The following is a 17,675-nucleotide window of genomic DNA, read 5'->3' as shown; positions in this document are numbered from 1 at the left end:
TTTTTTTTTTACTTTATTCTCGACAGGATTATTTTCAGAGTATGTATCCCACCTCAAGCTTGAAAAAAAGGTGAGATATACAGTATAAGAAGTGAAATGGATAATCAGTGTATAACAGGCCCATAAGGGACAGTAACACAATGAATATCACATTGCATCCTGTGCAATTTTAGGACACTTTGATCACTGTCTCATTAATATACTCTTAACTAACAGACAGATATGAAAACTTGGCAAAGCACCAATTAAAGACATGCCTGAAATATACTAATTAGGATGTCTTTGAGTCTTCAGGCACCATTCATACATTCATGGTCAGTAACCACTTTATCCTAGTTTGGGTCACAGTGGATCTGTTGCCTATCCCAGGCGCACTGGACGCAAGGCAGAAAAATGCGCACACAAATTCATACACTCTACACTACTAAATTCACACCTACTACACTACTATATACCGAACAGCACTTACACTGGCTTGCATAAGGTTGTAACAAGAATGGGGAATACTTACGCAGAGACACACTACGGCAGCACATGAACCACAACAGTATTTACAATCTACAAAATGACAATAACACATTCTTTACTATATAATTATAATATTGTGTAGACCCCCGTTGTGCCACCAAAACAGCTCTGACCCGTCAAAACATGGACTCCACAAGACCTCTGAAGGTGTGCTGTGGTATCTGGCACCAAGACATTAGCAGCATATCCTTTAAGTCCTGTAAATTGCAAAGTGGGGCCTCAATGGATCAGACTTGTTTGTCCAGCACGTCCAACAGATGCTTGATCGGATTGATATCTGGGGAATTTGGAGGCCATGTCAACACCTTGAACTCTTTGTCATGTCCCTCAAACCATTTACTGTTGCCATGAAGGGGTGTACTTGGTCTCCAACAATGTTTAGGTAGGTGGTACGTGTCAAAGTAACATGCACATGAATGCCAGGACCCAAGGTTTCCCAGCAAAACATTGCTCAGAGCATCACACTGCCTCCACCGGCTTGCCTTCTTCCCATAGTGCATCCTGGTGCCATCTCTTCTCCAGGTAAGCGATGAACTCGCACCCAGTCGTCCACACGATATAAAAGAAAACGTGATTCCTCAGACCAGGCCACCTTCTTCCTTTGCTCCATGGTCCAGTTCTGATGCTCACCTGCCCATTGTAGGTGCTTTCGGCGGTGGACAGGGGTCAGCATGGGCAATCTGACCGGTCTGTGGCTATGCAGCCAGATACGCAGCAAACCACCCTGCACTGTGTGTTCTTTCAATCATAGCCAGCATTAACTTTTTCAGCAATTTGTACTACAGTAGCTCTTCTGTGGGATCGAATGAGACAGGCTAGCATTCGCTACCCACGCGCATCAGTGAGCCTTGGGCGCTCATGACCCTGTCCTTACTTGGACCACTTTTGGTAGGGACCGCTGCATACCGGGAACACCCAACAAGAGCTAGCGTTTTGGAGATGCTCTGACCCAGTCGTCTATCCATCACAATTTAGCCCTTGTCAAACTCGCTCAGATCCTCACGCTTGCCCATTTTACCTGCTTCCAACACATCAGCTTTGAGAACTGACGGTTTCACTTGCTGTCTAATATGTCTCACCTACGGTAAGGTATATATATATATATATATATATATATATATCCAGATTATATTAAACTCAGGTAGCGTTTTGAGTGTGTCTGTTATCTATAAGCTCTCTCTCTCTCTCTTTCTTTATCTGTCATTCTCTCTCTGTGGAGTTGGCACAGGCTAAGAGGAAATCAGTCAGATTTAAAGGATTATAGATGCTCTGAGTCCCAACCTGACTGAATTCCCCATTTATTTAGTACTCCTCTTTTCATTTCCAATCCCCCTGTTATGCTTTCTCTCTCTCTCTCTCTCTCTCTCTCTCTCTCTCTCTCTCTCTCGCTCTCTTTTCTTGGTTTATCCTACTGAAAACAGACTTTTTTTTCATGTATTTTTATACTAGCCCTTCCTTTCCTACTCCATACTGCTAAATTGCTAAATAAAGTATACAAAATACAGATTAGGATGTGGACTGGATTGATTAATGACCATTTAACATCATATACACTAGTAACAATATGCCAGTATGTGCTACTACAATTGGCAGATAAATGTTTTTTTATTTTATACTTCCTTTTTTAAACACCTAAACACTGATTAACCTCTAAATACCTAACTACCTTATTACTTTTAATAAATCACGCATCATAAACACTGGACCAGGTTACTGCATGTATGGAGTTTATATGTTCTCCCTGTGTTTGCATGGGTTTCCTCTGGGTTCTCCAGTTTCAAACAACCTCCCAAAAATATGCAGGCTCCAAAGGTGTGAATGAGTGTGTGAATGAGTGTGATGGATTACATTTATGGCATTTGGCATCCCATCCAGGGTGTATTCCTGCCTCGCACCCAGTGCTCCTGGAATAGGCTCTGGATCCACCACCAGCAAATAGGATTTTAAAAAATAGGATAAAGCGGTTACTGAAGATAAATGAATAAATGCTAAATAACTGATCATAAATATACATTGACAGCTCAGAACCGAGTGTGTAATAAACCTCACATCCCTTTCTGAATTCCAGTATCAGTATACTAGAGAAAAGTGCCCAAGTGTACTAACATGAATGATCCAACAGAAATGGACTAGTAGTAGTGTTAAGTGTAAATGCCATGATTTATTTTGCAAATTTGAGCTCACAACCAGACATGAAAATGTGAAACCTCTTCCAAATGGTTACTTTTTAGTGTGTGCAGTCTAAAGAAGCAGGCCTGCACAGCGTTGATAAAACTACTATAACAAATCGGTGACGGCTGTGCTATGAGCTGTGGCAGTGATACAGTTGTGCCGTGACTTGCATGGAAAAGTTTAAATGTTCAATCCCACCCTGATCCACCAGAAAAATTGTGCAAATGTCCTGGGAATTATAAGTCATACAAAGGTGAAAAAGATGATGATTGGTAATGATTGACTATGTCAGACAAGTCCAAAATTAATGGGAGGCTGTTCTCAGTCAGTTGAAACTGTTGACTTTTATCTTATTCTGCAGTTCACTGAAACACACTGATGGTTCACTGATGGGTGTATTGAATCAAACAAAAAAATGTTAGCCTTTATCTTCTATGCTTATGAATACACAGGTTTATAAAAGAGATTTACCAAACCTGTTGAATTTTAGCTTCTTTATTGGATTGAAATCTATTCATCAACTTTTCAGTTGTTATTGACTTTTATTTCCTACAACTGTTCACATAAACATTTGCATAACTTGTAGTCTAAAATGGTTTAATTTCAGCTTTTACTACATTGAACTGAAACAGACAAGGCTGTTATTTTTGGTATCTACTACTTTTTACAACTATTAGATAGATAGATAGATAGATAGATAGATAGATAGATAGATAGATACTGGGTGGAATGGTGGTACAGCAGGCATCCTTGCTGCTTTAAGGGATATATATATATATGTATATACTGTGCAAAATTCTTAGGCATATGTAATGAAATACTATAAAGCAAAGATGCCTTCTTCTTCTGAAATAATGAAATCAAACATTTTTGTATACGTTGTCTTGAGTAACCGCTTTATCCTGGTCAGGGTTGTGGTGGATCTGGAGTCTGTCCTGGAAACATTGGGTGTTAGGCAGCAAATGAGAACTGAGATGTAATGCCCCTTACTCTAATATATTATTATCTAACTGAGGCAGAAAATTCAGCCCCGTCAACTTTTTCCTAAGAAAGACAGTTCTGATATTTTGAAATTTCCATGATATAAATATGGAGTCTGTTGAATGTTGAACATATTGTATAACCAATTACACATATCTACCCATACATATTTTCTCTCTCTCTCTCTCTCTCTCTCTCTCTCTCTCTTCAGGTCTGAAGATTCGTGAAGTGATGATAAATGTCTCTCGGCAGCAGGTGGAAGATTTTCATGGTCCGGAGGATTACTGGTGTTTGTGTGTGGCCTGGAGTCACCTGGGCACGTCCAAGAGCCGCAAAGCCACAGTCCGCATCGCATGTCAGTGCCTCTACACATCATTTATCTTTATCTGGCTAAACGTTTCATATTTTATATATATATATATATATATATATATGTGTGTGTGTGTTTCAGACCTAAGGAAGAACTTTGAGCAGGAGCCACAGGGGATAGAGGTGCCGATTAAAGGCATGATCGTCCTCCACTGTCGTCCTCCAGAGGGAGTTCCTCAAGCTGAGGTTAGTTAAACAAACAAACGGTCAAGACATACTAACAAAAAATAAATATATAAACCCCCACACACAAGTTTAATTAATGTTTTATCCAGGGACAAGTTTAGTCGCACTGGTAAAAAGAAAATAATTTGACAGTTTTATCTTACCCATTTTATATTAAATAAGCATGCAGAGTGTTTTTTTTTTAATGTTATGGGGAGCCAATGGTTATTTTGTTTGTTGTTTTCTTTATATGTATATATAAAATCTATTTTCTTACTAAGATTTTTCTATTTTCTTACTTTTTAAGTATGACCTCATATTCATTTTCCATTTTAAAGCTTTGCACTGTTCATAATGGAGCATTGTGGTAGCATGCAATGTCTAGTTTTCCTCTTGTATTCCTGTATTTTTCTTTATTTTTTTAAAATATAGAATACCTTTCAAATATATGACTTGTATGCTGTAGTCGTCCCAAAATGTAATTTCCGAAAATGCATTTAAATCCAATCCATTTTTAACATTCTTTACCTTATGAAAAGATGAAATGTTTGGTTTTTCCACAATGAGGGTTAGTGGCTAAGAGCTGGTCTGTGTTATCACGATAAGGAATGTGAACTGCCAGCCATTCTGAGAATAATACGCTCTCTCATTTTCTCTTTGTCTTTCTGTCACTCCCTTTTAGGGTTGTAAGGACAGAATGTTTCACTCCTGTCATGTATCATTGAAAATTACTTTCACTTGCTCTGTTTTTCTCCTTTTTGGCTACATTTAGCTTCTCATTAACTTTTCACTGGTTTGAGTGGAATATGAAGGCGTGTGTGTGTGTGTGTGTGTCATTTGTCGCACGTGCTTCTACTTCCCAAACATATCTCCCACATACACTCTCTCTTACAGATCCCTGGTGTGTGCAGTTTAGTTTAGCAAGGCCATGAGGGGAAAAAAATCGAGGCCACTCTCTCATTTCCCTATTTCAAATTCTCATATTAATAAAATTGCATGTTTTGGATAATGCGTACTCTCTTCTACAGATAACATGCCCACAATTCAGTCAGTTATTGATCATAAGTCATTTATAGAGTATAATTTAAAGTATACTTTATATATAATTAAAGCAAACTTTATAGAGATACTGAGAGCATTCAGAACACACACCTTCCATGGCATTATTGTGAGCAAGAGAACTCATAAGAAGACATTAAAGGCATATGTGCTTTACCACGTTCACACCAGCCCCAGTAACGGGGCATTTTGTGAGCATTTGGAGGAGAGTACAAAGTGACCTAAACATGGGTTTATTCATGTGAGAACCTAAAATACAAAAATTGAGAGCATGAATAAAGTAAAATGTGCACACATGGCGATTTCGAGACCTCATGGCTGTTAGATTAAGCTGAGCACATGAAATGAACAACAAAAAAAAAAGATTTCTTTTTGTGGCCTCTCCAAGGCTCAATACTCTCTTTAGGCTTTTTGCTATAATAAACAATAAACTGGAATCCATGAACAAATTTGAAAAAACAGACACATCAAAAATAGACTTACACAGAAACTAGAAAATGGGACTTAGAACTTAATGATACAAGAATGCACAATAAGAAACAATAGGGTATAAAAAAACAAACTACTCAAAAGCTTAACACAGAACAGGTGAACACATTAGGGTAGTCAACCAATGACAGGACAGGGCAGAATCAGGACTAGAACAGAAAAAATGCACGTAGCAATGCATGCGGAACATGCGGAAGACACAGGAGCACAGGATCGAACCAGGGACCCTAGAGCATAGAGAGTATCCTGGGGTACTGTTTTTAAAAAGCAGACATTTTCTTTATGATTATATTTCACTTTAAGGTTTCTAACTTGTTGTGCATGTGTGAGCACTCTAGAACGGAGCTTACATAAATTAGTTCCTAGTTTCAAAAACACCCTGTGTTAGATTTCAAATGCCACACCCCCTGTTGTGCCGTTCCATCCACATCAGTGAACATGCTGTTATTTCTAACTAGCAAATTAGCAATATGCTGGCATTATACCAACAAATTATGCTTTAACTAGCACAAAGATAGAGACCTTTTTTCTTGTTTTCATTTTCAGTTTTCTTTTTGTATTTGATGAAAACCTAGATAAGTTGTGTTGTGTTAGTGTGTTCAGGCCACTGTGGCCTCGGAGGTAGGAATTGGTGTCTCTCTATCATGGAATTAGGTCTCTGAGAGCGGGCAGTTCTGCTAGCAGTGGGAGATCAGATAGAAAGTGATAACATCTACTTCACTTCTCACGAGCAAAGCTGTGGTGAACAGAGAGAGTGGAATATGAAGAAAGTTATGTGTTAAGCGGCAGTACCATGGCAACAATCCAGCATTTATTAGGAATAAGAATATTGAGTTATAAATCCATCATTTATTAGGAATAAGAATACTGAGAAAGAGCTGGTCTGCTTCAGGAGGTTCTTCAGTTTCATGCAAATGATTTGACCTGGTTGTAAAAGATCATTTGTGAAAATGTGTTCTCTTTTCAACAAGGATTTCTACTTCTTATGACAGTAAGTCTTTGGATGTCACCTTTTATTACAGACAAGGCGATAGCTCATATATTGTGCTGTCTAGAAGCACTGCTTTTAGTTTGGAGATATCAGGCATAAAATCTGCAGCAGCAGGGGAGCTCGGCAACTGAAATGTCTGAATTACAGCAGGGACAGATTCTCAGCTTGGATATGTCTACATCTTGGCACAGCTTAAAAGGTTTTAGAAAATGAGTAAAAGTAGCCTTTTTGATTTCGCCAAATTTCACAGATCATTATACTAAATTACTAAGACGTAAGACTTACAGCATATCATTTATCCAGATTTTTTTTTTTTTTTTTTTTTGGATCGTTTAAAGAAAACCTAATCACTGATTGGTCTGTTTCTAGTATGAATGATGTAATTGACAATCCCCCACAGTCATCTTCTTTTCCACTATGCATGCCATTTTCAGTTACTTATCAATAGAAATTAAAGAAGATTCAGGCATTGGAGACATGTATGTGCTTTGAATAATGTTCAGATGAAGTATAAATACCTAAAATAAGAAAGAAAGTACAAATACCCCAGTTGCTAGGAGTTAAATCCTTTAAATGCAAAGTGTACCTCTGCTTTATTCATTCATTCATTTTCAGTAAGCACTTTCGCAAGGCACCATGCACACACACACACACACACACACACATTAAAACACTCATTCACACCTAGTGGCAATTTACTCTAGCCAGTTCACCTAGCAGAATGTTTTTGGAGATGAGAGGAAACTGGAGAACTCAAAGGAAATCCACATGGACACAGTAGCTCAGGATTAAACTGTGGACCCTGGAGTTGTGAAGTGTCAATGCTACTCTGTTTCATGTTCAATAAGACTATTTCTATTGTTGTACAGTGTTGGGTACCTCAAAGTACCCATAAAAAAATCGAAACATTTAAAAAACATCATTTGAAGTGATAAAAACCCCTATTTTTTCCACGAGGGCATCATAATGTGTGCAGTAGATGCCAAGAAAAGCTTCAGAGAAACTCACTAACAACAGCATAGAAAAGTTTCCTCTTCAGTCTTCACTTTGTGGAAATCTGACAAATGGGTTCCTTAAACATAAATAGCAGTAGAGGTGGGTGTAAATGTGAACTGCTTTAGCAATATATAGACCATGAAAATATGTGCACTGTTGCTGCCGAAAAAAGGATCAGTGATGAACTGCAGTGCAAGATGTGGTAGAAAGATAACATTGGTACCTTGCTGGAATATTATTTCAGCTGTAGCAGAATTGTTCTCCTCTGCTATACCTTTGTTTATAACGTATGTACATATAGATATGTATTTAATTAACATTTGATAATAGTCAAATGTTGGTAAAAAAAAAAAATCTTAAATACACCACAGAAAAAGAAAAAATATATATATTTAATGTGTATATGACGTGTAAATAATACAAATATTAAAAATTCATATTCAAATACTTTTGTAAAACCATAAAGCACCAAACAAACTTGGGTAGAAACAAGGAATTTACTTTATTTGTCCAAGCTGAAAGTTATTCCAGTACAAATAAAAATTGTTGTCAGTAGGAATATTGAGCAAAATCATGCTATAATCATGCTTTACCTGTATAGTGCAATTATCTGTTGAGTTTATTGGAAATCAGCCTACTAGAAATGTAAGGTACAGTTTTTACAAGATGCAACTTTTAGCTTTTAGCTTCAAATCAGGATGTCTGGAAAATTTTACCTGCTAAATGCATGCTTGGTCCATATCCTAAGAGTTTGGTGGAAATGCAACAGAGGACTGCTGAATTTTTAATTATGCTTAGCACAATATGATGCTGTATGTTCCTATTTGCTGTGGTATCAGAATTGTCTCTATAACTGTCCTAAATATTCCTAGAATAACAAATGCTGCATTTGTGGTCTTCGGGTAAATATTTTTACTCAAATCAGACAAGTCGAAAAAGTTAAATGCGTCTTCCACTCGTTCTATCTTCTTTCTCTTTTGTCTCTTTCTTTTCTCTACTGCAGTAAGTTCCTTTCCCAAGATAAGTAAGAAATACCACGTAACATGACAGGGCGTGCTGTTAAATTATTGATTAAACATAGACAATTAATCAACATCACACCTTCCGAACAGTCAGAATTGAACATTCAATAGTGCAATTTTATAATTCTTTTAATATTTGCATCCCTCTTGTTATCTCTTTTCCTCAAAGGAAAAAAAAAGAGTAAATTCTCTCTTCTTTTCTGTCTGTCTTCCTCTACAAAAGTTAGTGAATGCTGCACTGGGAATCACGGTGTGACACAGTCATCAATAATTTATACTTTAGTGCAAACCCTGGGTAATAAAACCAGACTAGAATAAGCTTTGAGTCTGATCTTTCTGACATTTCCACCGTGGTGGAAAGAGCGTAAGGCACAGTGACTTGAGTGAAAGTACTGTTACTGTAGTAACTCACTTGAGTAAAAGAAAAAGTAGCCACTTTTACTCAGGTAAGAGTAAAAATTACTCAAGAAAGAGTAACAAAAACATCTGGTAAAAAAAAAAAACACGAGTAATTACTTTACAAATGACTTTTTTACTTGTCTAAAATTGACGCAACTAATGACAAGTCTTCTGAGATCTGAGAAATGGATTTTTGAATGATTATTTTAAGTGCGCTATACTGACGTGAACATAACCTTAATTATCAACAGTATATAAATAAAGGTAACATTAGCTGGCTAGCTTCCTTAGCCAAATGCTGTCGGGGTTTCAGGCAACAAGGTCTCAGAAAAATTAGTACATAAAGCACTAAAAGACCAGTCAGCTTGCTAGGTTTTATTTACTGTTAATTCATACATGTTCCTAGCTACATAGGGCATTAATCATAATAATAATAAGAAGAAGCAGAAGAAAATTAATTTATATAGTGCCTTTCTCATACCCATGGTTGCTTTACAGTTACAAAAAGAAACAAAAACAGAGCCTTCCAAAAGTTCCTAATTTCAATGGTGTAGCTGCTCTTAGTCGCACTGAAGGCTTACACACAGGTATATCCCACACAGCCTGTACAGCCACAATGCCACTGGGCAATACCGCTCGGAGCACCGTACCATGGATACACCACTGCACAGAGCGCTGAGCAGCCCCGAGACCACTCGGAATGACCATAAAAAACGCTCTGCCATGGACGAGAGCAACAGGCACACCGTAGTCCATAGTGATCGGGCACACACACATCACGGATGGTGGATCAAGGCCTGGGGAAACCTGACGCTCAATATTGGGTCTGGAGTTCCGCCACGACTGGCAACCAGCAGACAAAGGGATTAAAACAGCAAAATATTAAAATAGATAACAAACATCAAACATACAAATGCCAATGCATACAAACACAGAAAAAAAGAAAGAAAAGAAAAAGCAAATGCTCCGGTACGAAGTGGCAGCCAAAATGAGCACAGCGTACTCTTAGCGTACCGGAAACGGAAAAAGCAGCACTATAGCAGATATATTTAACACAACAGGCAGTTGCTACAGAACATCCAAGTGACATCTTAAGTGTAATACAGAGCTTTCATACTGTAAAACATCATAAAATATGGCTTGCTAGTCTAGCTCTAGTCTATCAGTTAGCTAATGGCTAACCTGAACATGTTTCTGCAGGTTGGATGTTGAGCTGTGAAGCATTTGAAACTGAAGATACCTGATAAATTGGGTCAGGGATGCTAATCTATCTTCACTGTCTCAGATATTGCTGTTGCTGTTTAATTTGGCTCGGGAATGTAGATGTCCAGCAGGAAACTGCCTAATTTTGATTGGGTCTGGAAAATGAATTATTTAAAATTTGCACATACTGTCATTTAATTGGCTTACAGTCTCCCAGGGTTGAACGCATACATATTTTTTTTACACTGTAAACAGTACTGTATAACAGTACCCTAACAGTGAACCATGTACTCAAGTACTATAACAAGAGCACATGTATACTGTAATTTTCTAACCCTGCTTTTCTGAGATGCTTTCCTCATACTTTGATAGTCAGGGTTTTACCTCAGTTCAACAACTGCACTGTATGATTTTCTACAGCACTATGAGTTTAACAGCAGGTGTGATGGAAATTTGTGGATACAGCTTCAGATCTCTTTGCAGTGAAAGGATGACGAGGAATGAAGTAATAGCCTGAGGACTCACAGCTGAGATGTGCCATTCACACTTTTTGCTATTCTTAGGTTTGACCAGTTTCCCAGCATACCAGAACTCAGGTCTCTGACTATCCTTGCCAGCTGAAAACAGAAAATTTGGCTAAATGTACCGTATGTCATGTTGGAAATAGTGCCAAAATGACTGCTGGGTATGATTTTGGAAAGGAAAAAAAAAAGGTGAAAAAGAAACTGACACTGGGGCTAATCAACAGTCAGTAGCAGAGCCAACATGGCACCTTTTAGTCAAGAGAAAGTCTATCTGTGTGAACACAAGCCAGATCCTGCTATTAAAATGGAAACTTAGCCAAAATGGTTACAGCAAATAGAGCTGATCAGTGGTTACCAGAACCAATGTGAGCTTTACTATCAAGAGAAAAAGCTCTCTGTTTGAATGGTACACCTGGATTGCTTCCAAAATGGCTTCCTTTATGGGTTGTTCAAGGAAAATATGGCTACTTCTGTAATCAGAGACTAAAGATCAAGCAAATAAAAACAATGGAACCATAATCACTTCCTGTCTGGTTGAGCCATACGATGTTACACAGCTAAATGTGAATAGATGCTAGTTCAGATGGAGAGTTCAAGAAATATCACCAGATTGTTGATCATATAAAATATTTCTCTGACCCTTATGGCTTAATTGCTTTTCTCTCGAAAACACAAAACATTGCATTTGCCAGTGTAATTTTTTTTTTTAAAGGTCACCAACTCCACTCTTGTGAGAATGTTTTGGCACATTCTGACCTTTGCTTTTTTTCGTTTTTCTATTTAAAGTTGTGTTGATTGTTATCACCCGAGTCATGAGATCAACACTGATGAATAATAAGTTTAGCATAATGAAAACTGATATGCCACTGCGGAAATTAAAGTGCCATATTATCTGTCATGGTAGAGATGACTGCGATCAGTCATGATGAGGAAGACAAAAAATAAATATCCCAATAACGTTGAAAACCCATAATTGCACTGCACAGATTTCTCTGTGTAATGCAATTAATCATTCTGTCTGATGAGGCAAAAACAATTTGTAATTATTTAAGTCATGAACATCTGAGGAGGATGAAGTAGTAGCGGGTGTAAGAAGCATCGAGCGCCTGTTGAAGTTCGTTTCTTTAATGCGGTTTTGGCAAAAGGCGTTTTAAAACATGGACGTGAATAGCAGCAAAATGATATAGCCCTATCACACAAACTGGGGCTTAATTGAGCAAGGTGCAGTCCTGTAATTGCCTTCCTGTCACTTTCACTTCCCTTATGAATGAATGTCAATGGATTCCAGCTCCAGAATGACAATATTATGAGCTCTTGTACCTGACACTAATTGTATTGACCTGTTTGGCAATGTGCCTTGTTTCGGTGCCAAGGTTAGCACTGATTCATTGCATTATAAAAAAAAAAAAATAGCCTTTATGCTTGTCAATGTCTCACTTCTCTTTACTTATGATGATGCAACCATAACCTGTAACAGTTTCCAGCATCTGCTTGCCTTAATCTCTCTGTGTCTCTGCTACTTGAAAGCCATTTTGGCCATCACCCCAATTGCTCTGGGTGCTTTGTGATTCGGTTTGATCCTTGTGCAATCCCATAGGTTAGATATTCTCTCTTATTCCTAAACAGCTGCGACCTCAGATCTCGACTCTTTCATCTTCATGTGTGACATCAAAGCTGTAGAGCTCTCTGATGGCTACCTGGCTACCAGTAACTATGGAAAAATTAACACCAAATTCTCAACTGTATTGCCAGGTGTTTAAAAGCCGCTTGAGTTGCATGGTTGTTGGGTGCGTCATCACGGGGTAGGGCATTAATTTGAATGAATGTGGCACTTAGAAAAGTGCAATTTACTTCATTCCCCAGGTACAAAGAAGGGACGGAATTCCTCTGTTTCTGTCATCTCATCGGCCCATCATCAGCCTCTCAAAGGACCCACAAAGACCTCAAAAACAGGTCGTGAATACAAAACAGGGAGACAGAGAGAGACCTTGCTACCAAATTAGAGTGTTTTCCACAGATAATGGTGGTTATACAGGAATAGAGAATTGAATAGAGATTTGAATTAAGAACGAACAATAATAATAATAATAATAATAATAATAATAATGATGATAAAATTATAGTAAATATAGCAGCAAGTGGAGATGTACGGGGTCCAAGCACCTTTTGCAAATAGCACCCTCAATGACCAGTTCTAATTATTTAAGTCATGAACATCTGAGGAGGATGAAGTAGTGGCGGGTGTAAGAAGCATCGAGTGCCTGTTGAATGCAGTGTTGGTGAAAGATGTTTTTAAGAGACCATTAAGAGAACGCGCTTTTCAAGTATCATGATGGTAACTCAATGCTACGCCTGTGAAATGCTTGCTGAAATCTAATGTTTTCATGTTTGTTCAGTAACCCAGTCATCGTTAGAAATACAAGTGCAGGTTAGCACAACACTGCAGCACCACCAAATTTCAACTTTATCCTGCCCTCTTTAAAAAATCTTCCAAGGGCTCTCTGAAGGTTGGTTAAGGGTTCTTAGCTTCCCAAAGAAGAGTCATTAATGATTGGTAAGAGGTAACAGGTATCTCTTTTTGCCATTCAGTCACGTTAGTTGATTATCTGGACCTTCGAATGGAAGGAATTTGATGTACCTGGACCGTTACAAATTTTAATACTTACTCTAAGGGATCCCTGAGAGGGACAACTGAAGAACCATTGAAGTTCTATATTCATCATTTTTTCTAAGACTGTGGCAAGATTTGCTTTGGATCCGGAGTCTATCCCAGGAACACTTCGCACAAAGCAGGAATACACCCTGGATGGGATGCCAGTCTATCCCAGGGTATCACACGAATATACTCATTCATTAACACACCCAAACACACAACCAGGGGCAGTTTACCACAGGCCATCTACCTACTAGCACATTTTTGGGATGTGGGAGGAAACCACAGAGCCCATACAGACACAGGGAGACTGTGTGTGACTCCACACACACAGAGTTACCCGAGATCAGGATCTCAAGGCAACTGTACCTGTAGCACCAACATGCCATCATCATCATCATCATCAACATTATCATCAGTGTATTATGAGTGTACCTAAGTATATATGATGAATCACCATTATAGTAGGCTTTAAAGAAAGGCATCTAACTACTGTTCTAGAGAGAATGAGTGAGCGGAGATGAACCAGTAGCTCTTCAGGACCTTTGGAGTGGAACAGAGAAAAGAGTGAAATTGAAAGCTTGTGATGAAAGAGTTCTCTCTGGCCATCAAACAGGGCACGAAACACATTTTTCCACTCACAAGCTGACAGTTGAAATATCGATCCTTCTATGTCCATTATTATCTGAAACCTCGGAGAGAGAGAGAGAGAGGGAGAGGAGGAGAAGGAGGGAGAGTGAGCGAGAGAGAGAGAGAAGGAGTGTCTCTGCTGGTGTCTGCTTATTTGCGACCTCAGAATTCTCTTGCATAGAACAAGGACACGAAAACGTCCTCACCGATCCGCTCCAAAGTCACAAAGTTTTTAATACTCAAAACACACACTCATACATCAGCAGGTGAGAGGCCAGCTGTGGGAGTGAAATAAATCAATTGCAATTGGACATAACTTCACCTCTGCACTCAACCTATGAGCTGTGGAATTCCTCATGCACTCCTTAAACCACACACTCTAACCTGAGAGGCACCTGAAATGTAATCAGTACAGCAACGCTTCGCTTTTTCTTTTTCTCTCTTGTCAAGTGTTCAGCAGACCTCTTTATCTCTGTCAGTATGCTACTGATAGAATGATACTGATGTCTTGATTCATGGTGGATTCTGCTGCAGATGTCTCTGCCTCTTTGCTAGTTAGGTACACAGTTGCTAATTAGCCAGCTCTTTCCTTCTCTCTCTCTCTCTCTCTCTCTCTCTCTCTCGGGTATGTGTTGGTGTGTACAATAAATATCTAATAAATATCTAATAAATAATTAATGGTTATTAATAAATCATTTGAAAGTGATGAAGTTTTTTTTTTGCAGAGGAGAAATGGCAGTGTGCGTGTGATTGCTTTTTTAATCCCACACAAGCCTGCTGCCACAGAACATTTGTCCAGTCCCGCTCATGCAGAACGTATAACCAATCTGGTCTGCTCCCACAGTTAATGTTTTTGATTGTACATGGCCACAGTATTCAGGATTTTCTAACAGTTTTAGTTGGTTCTGTTTCCTGAACATATTAATCATTTAAACCACCATGACCCTGTGTTTAAATGACTGAAGATGAATGAATGAATGAATGAATGAATGAATGTGTCTCATAGAGCCGTGCAAGCGACCTGTACATTGCCATGTTAATGAACCTGGTCTTTATTTGTCCAGCAGGCTTCATATCTGACTGCCTAGACCACCTCTGAACTTCTGAAATCCATCTGTTTTGAACTTGAAGTGGAGAATGAATGCATACTTCTCTGTTCAATTGTCTTAAAACATTCTGTTTTCTGACCTCTCTTGCTCTCTCCGGCTCAATGAGCTGCCTTCAGCTCAATATTTTGCATAAATATGTGTTTCATTTATGCAGATATCATCTATCCATCATCATATACTGTACATAAGCCATATTTTCATAAATGGTCCATTTTTTATAACATGTTCTTTGTCATGGGTCAAAATCAGAGACAGATATAAGTGCAGTTTATGCAGTTCCCATGAATAGGAACAGGCAAAAGGTCAGGCAATCAGCAAAAACACTTTGAGGGCATTTCCAAAAACCCAAAAATCAGAATATCTAAAAACAGAATGCAACACTTGGTAATTTTAGATAGTGACACACTGCACATTACTTTACAATGAGCCGTTAGTGAGAGTCTGTATTTATAGGGTGTGTGATTGGGATCAGGTGTGCATGATTAGAACTCGGGTGACTGTGAACGTGATGGTGCAGTGTTGTGGTGGGGATTGTAGTCTTTAGCAGCTATGTTTGTAGGCCACAGTGTGTTCTGGGAAGTGGAGTTTCTCACTGATTCTGGCACTGACTAAACATTGTCATGTATATTGGGTTGACATATCATGCCTCTAGGATCATGGTATAAAAAGTCAGCAGTTCTATATACAATTGTAAGACAAACAAGATACGAAAAAGGTTTTTTTCTAGTTTAAGTTTTTTTTTTTTTTTTTGATGGTGGTGGTCATAGAATGCATAATGTGTCATGCTCACCAGTGGTCAATTTAAAGTTCTGGGAGTGTCAGAAACTTTTGATTAAAATCTTATGGTGTGACACTTATCTAAAAGCCACCAAATAGTAGGGTGACCATACATCCTCTTTTCCCCAGACATGTCCTCTTTTTTGGGACCTAAAAAATTATGTCTCCAAAGCATTTCTTTGACCCTTCTCTTTACAAGCAACCATTGGTCAAACTGCTTTTCAATCATTATCCTCAGTATGTGTAGGAAAAGCCACACATCACAGAAACAGCCAAAGACAGAGCAGGAGCATGTTTGATAACAGTAGTTGAGCATGGCACATAAACACAGCTTAAAAATTGTCCAAACGCAAATGTAAACTCATAGATGAATTTCCTGTGTTTTCGTTTCAGTCGTGATCCAGGGGAAGCAGAATGCATGACCATGCAAAGCTGGCACGTACATGTCAGTGCAAAAATGCAATTTAGAAGCCCACATAAGCTTCACGAAAAATAAAACTGCAGCTAAAGGAGACAGTTTAATTTCATTTAATCAGCTAAATGAAATGAATCACTGAAGGTTTCTATACAATATAATTTTAAACTCATGCCTTGCAAAGACTTTCAATCCTCAAGGAAAGAATACTTGGGCTGAAAATAGTGTAGTAAAATAGTAGATTTTTAATGCCAACTGGCTTTTCTGGATTTATTTTATTTTATTTTATTTTACTTTATGGCCATGAAAATAAACAATGTTATTTAAAAGCTGGTAAACTCATTTTTTATTCATTTTATTTGAACATGTAAAGAGTTGAATTGAAAGGAGTAAGATCATTTGTCCATATAGGCTATTGAGGCATTAACAAAATACCTGCTAAGTATTAAAGTTTATTAACAAAGTCGCATGGATTTGGAGGCATTGGTCAACTATCCTCCCCCCCTCCACCTGCATACACATCGCCACATAGCCACAGTGTCACCACTTATTTGATCTCTCCTGCCTCAACCCACCACCCACTGTGGGTACCTATCTGCCCCATGCCACCCTCCTACACTGAGTGTCCTCTTTTTTTGAAAACCAAAATATGCTCACCCTACCAAATATTAGTATAGCACAGGATGATGTGAAACTCATGGGACAGCCACAAATATGTAGTGTAAATGGCAAAACATAAACAAAACAAAAATATCCTTATTACCTCAAGCACACTTTGAAGAATAGTTCTTACTGCTGCTGAAGATGGCATCCACATGGACAGTCTAAAGTTTGCTGTGAGGTTGCTGTAGAAGATACCACATGGATATCCTAAGGATGCTTGTGAATATTCTCACTTGGACAGTTGAACGATTGCAACTGCTAAAAACTACACTCAAGTCTCATTCATTATATAGTGGATGACTTCACCTGTTGGCAGAACAACATGCAGCTAGGCTTTGGATCTCCTCCCTGAAGGCCGACTCAGTGTTGCTGATGTGACCTACCACCTTGCTGATGATGTTGGAGTTATGCAGAGGCACACAGTCATGGGTAAACAGGGAGTGGAGCAGCGGACTCGGCACACAACCCTGTGGGAGGCCAGTGTTGAAGATGAGGGTAGAGGACATGTGATTGCCCAATAGACTGATAGA

At 38.5% G+C, this 17,675-nt stretch overlaps 1 protein-coding gene across 1 annotated transcript in view; it reads left to right on the top strand.

Annotated features, from left to right (window-relative positions):
* unc5da (unc-5 netrin receptor Da) overlaps positions 1-17,675 on the top strand; it is a 181,403-nt gene that overhangs the window by 133,181 nt on the left and 30,547 nt on the right. Inside the window, exons 3-4 of the mRNA XM_053240305.1 lie at positions 3,893-4,036; positions 4,133-4,236. Of these exons, the coding sequence (XP_053096280.1) occupies positions 3,893-4,036; positions 4,133-4,236 (248 nt within the window). The remainder of the gene's footprint in view (positions 1-3,892; positions 4,037-4,132; positions 4,237-17,675) is intronic.

This window comes from Pangasianodon hypophthalmus, chromosome 15 (assembly GCF_027358585.1).
Source record: "Pangasianodon hypophthalmus isolate fPanHyp1 chromosome 15, fPanHyp1.pri, whole genome shotgun sequence".
NCBI classification, from domain to species: domain Eukaryota; kingdom Metazoa; phylum Chordata; class Actinopteri; order Siluriformes; family Pangasiidae; genus Pangasianodon; species Pangasianodon hypophthalmus.
The sequence above is the reverse complement of the archived record's forward strand: the minus strand, read 5'-3'. Positions and strand labels throughout refer to the sequence as shown.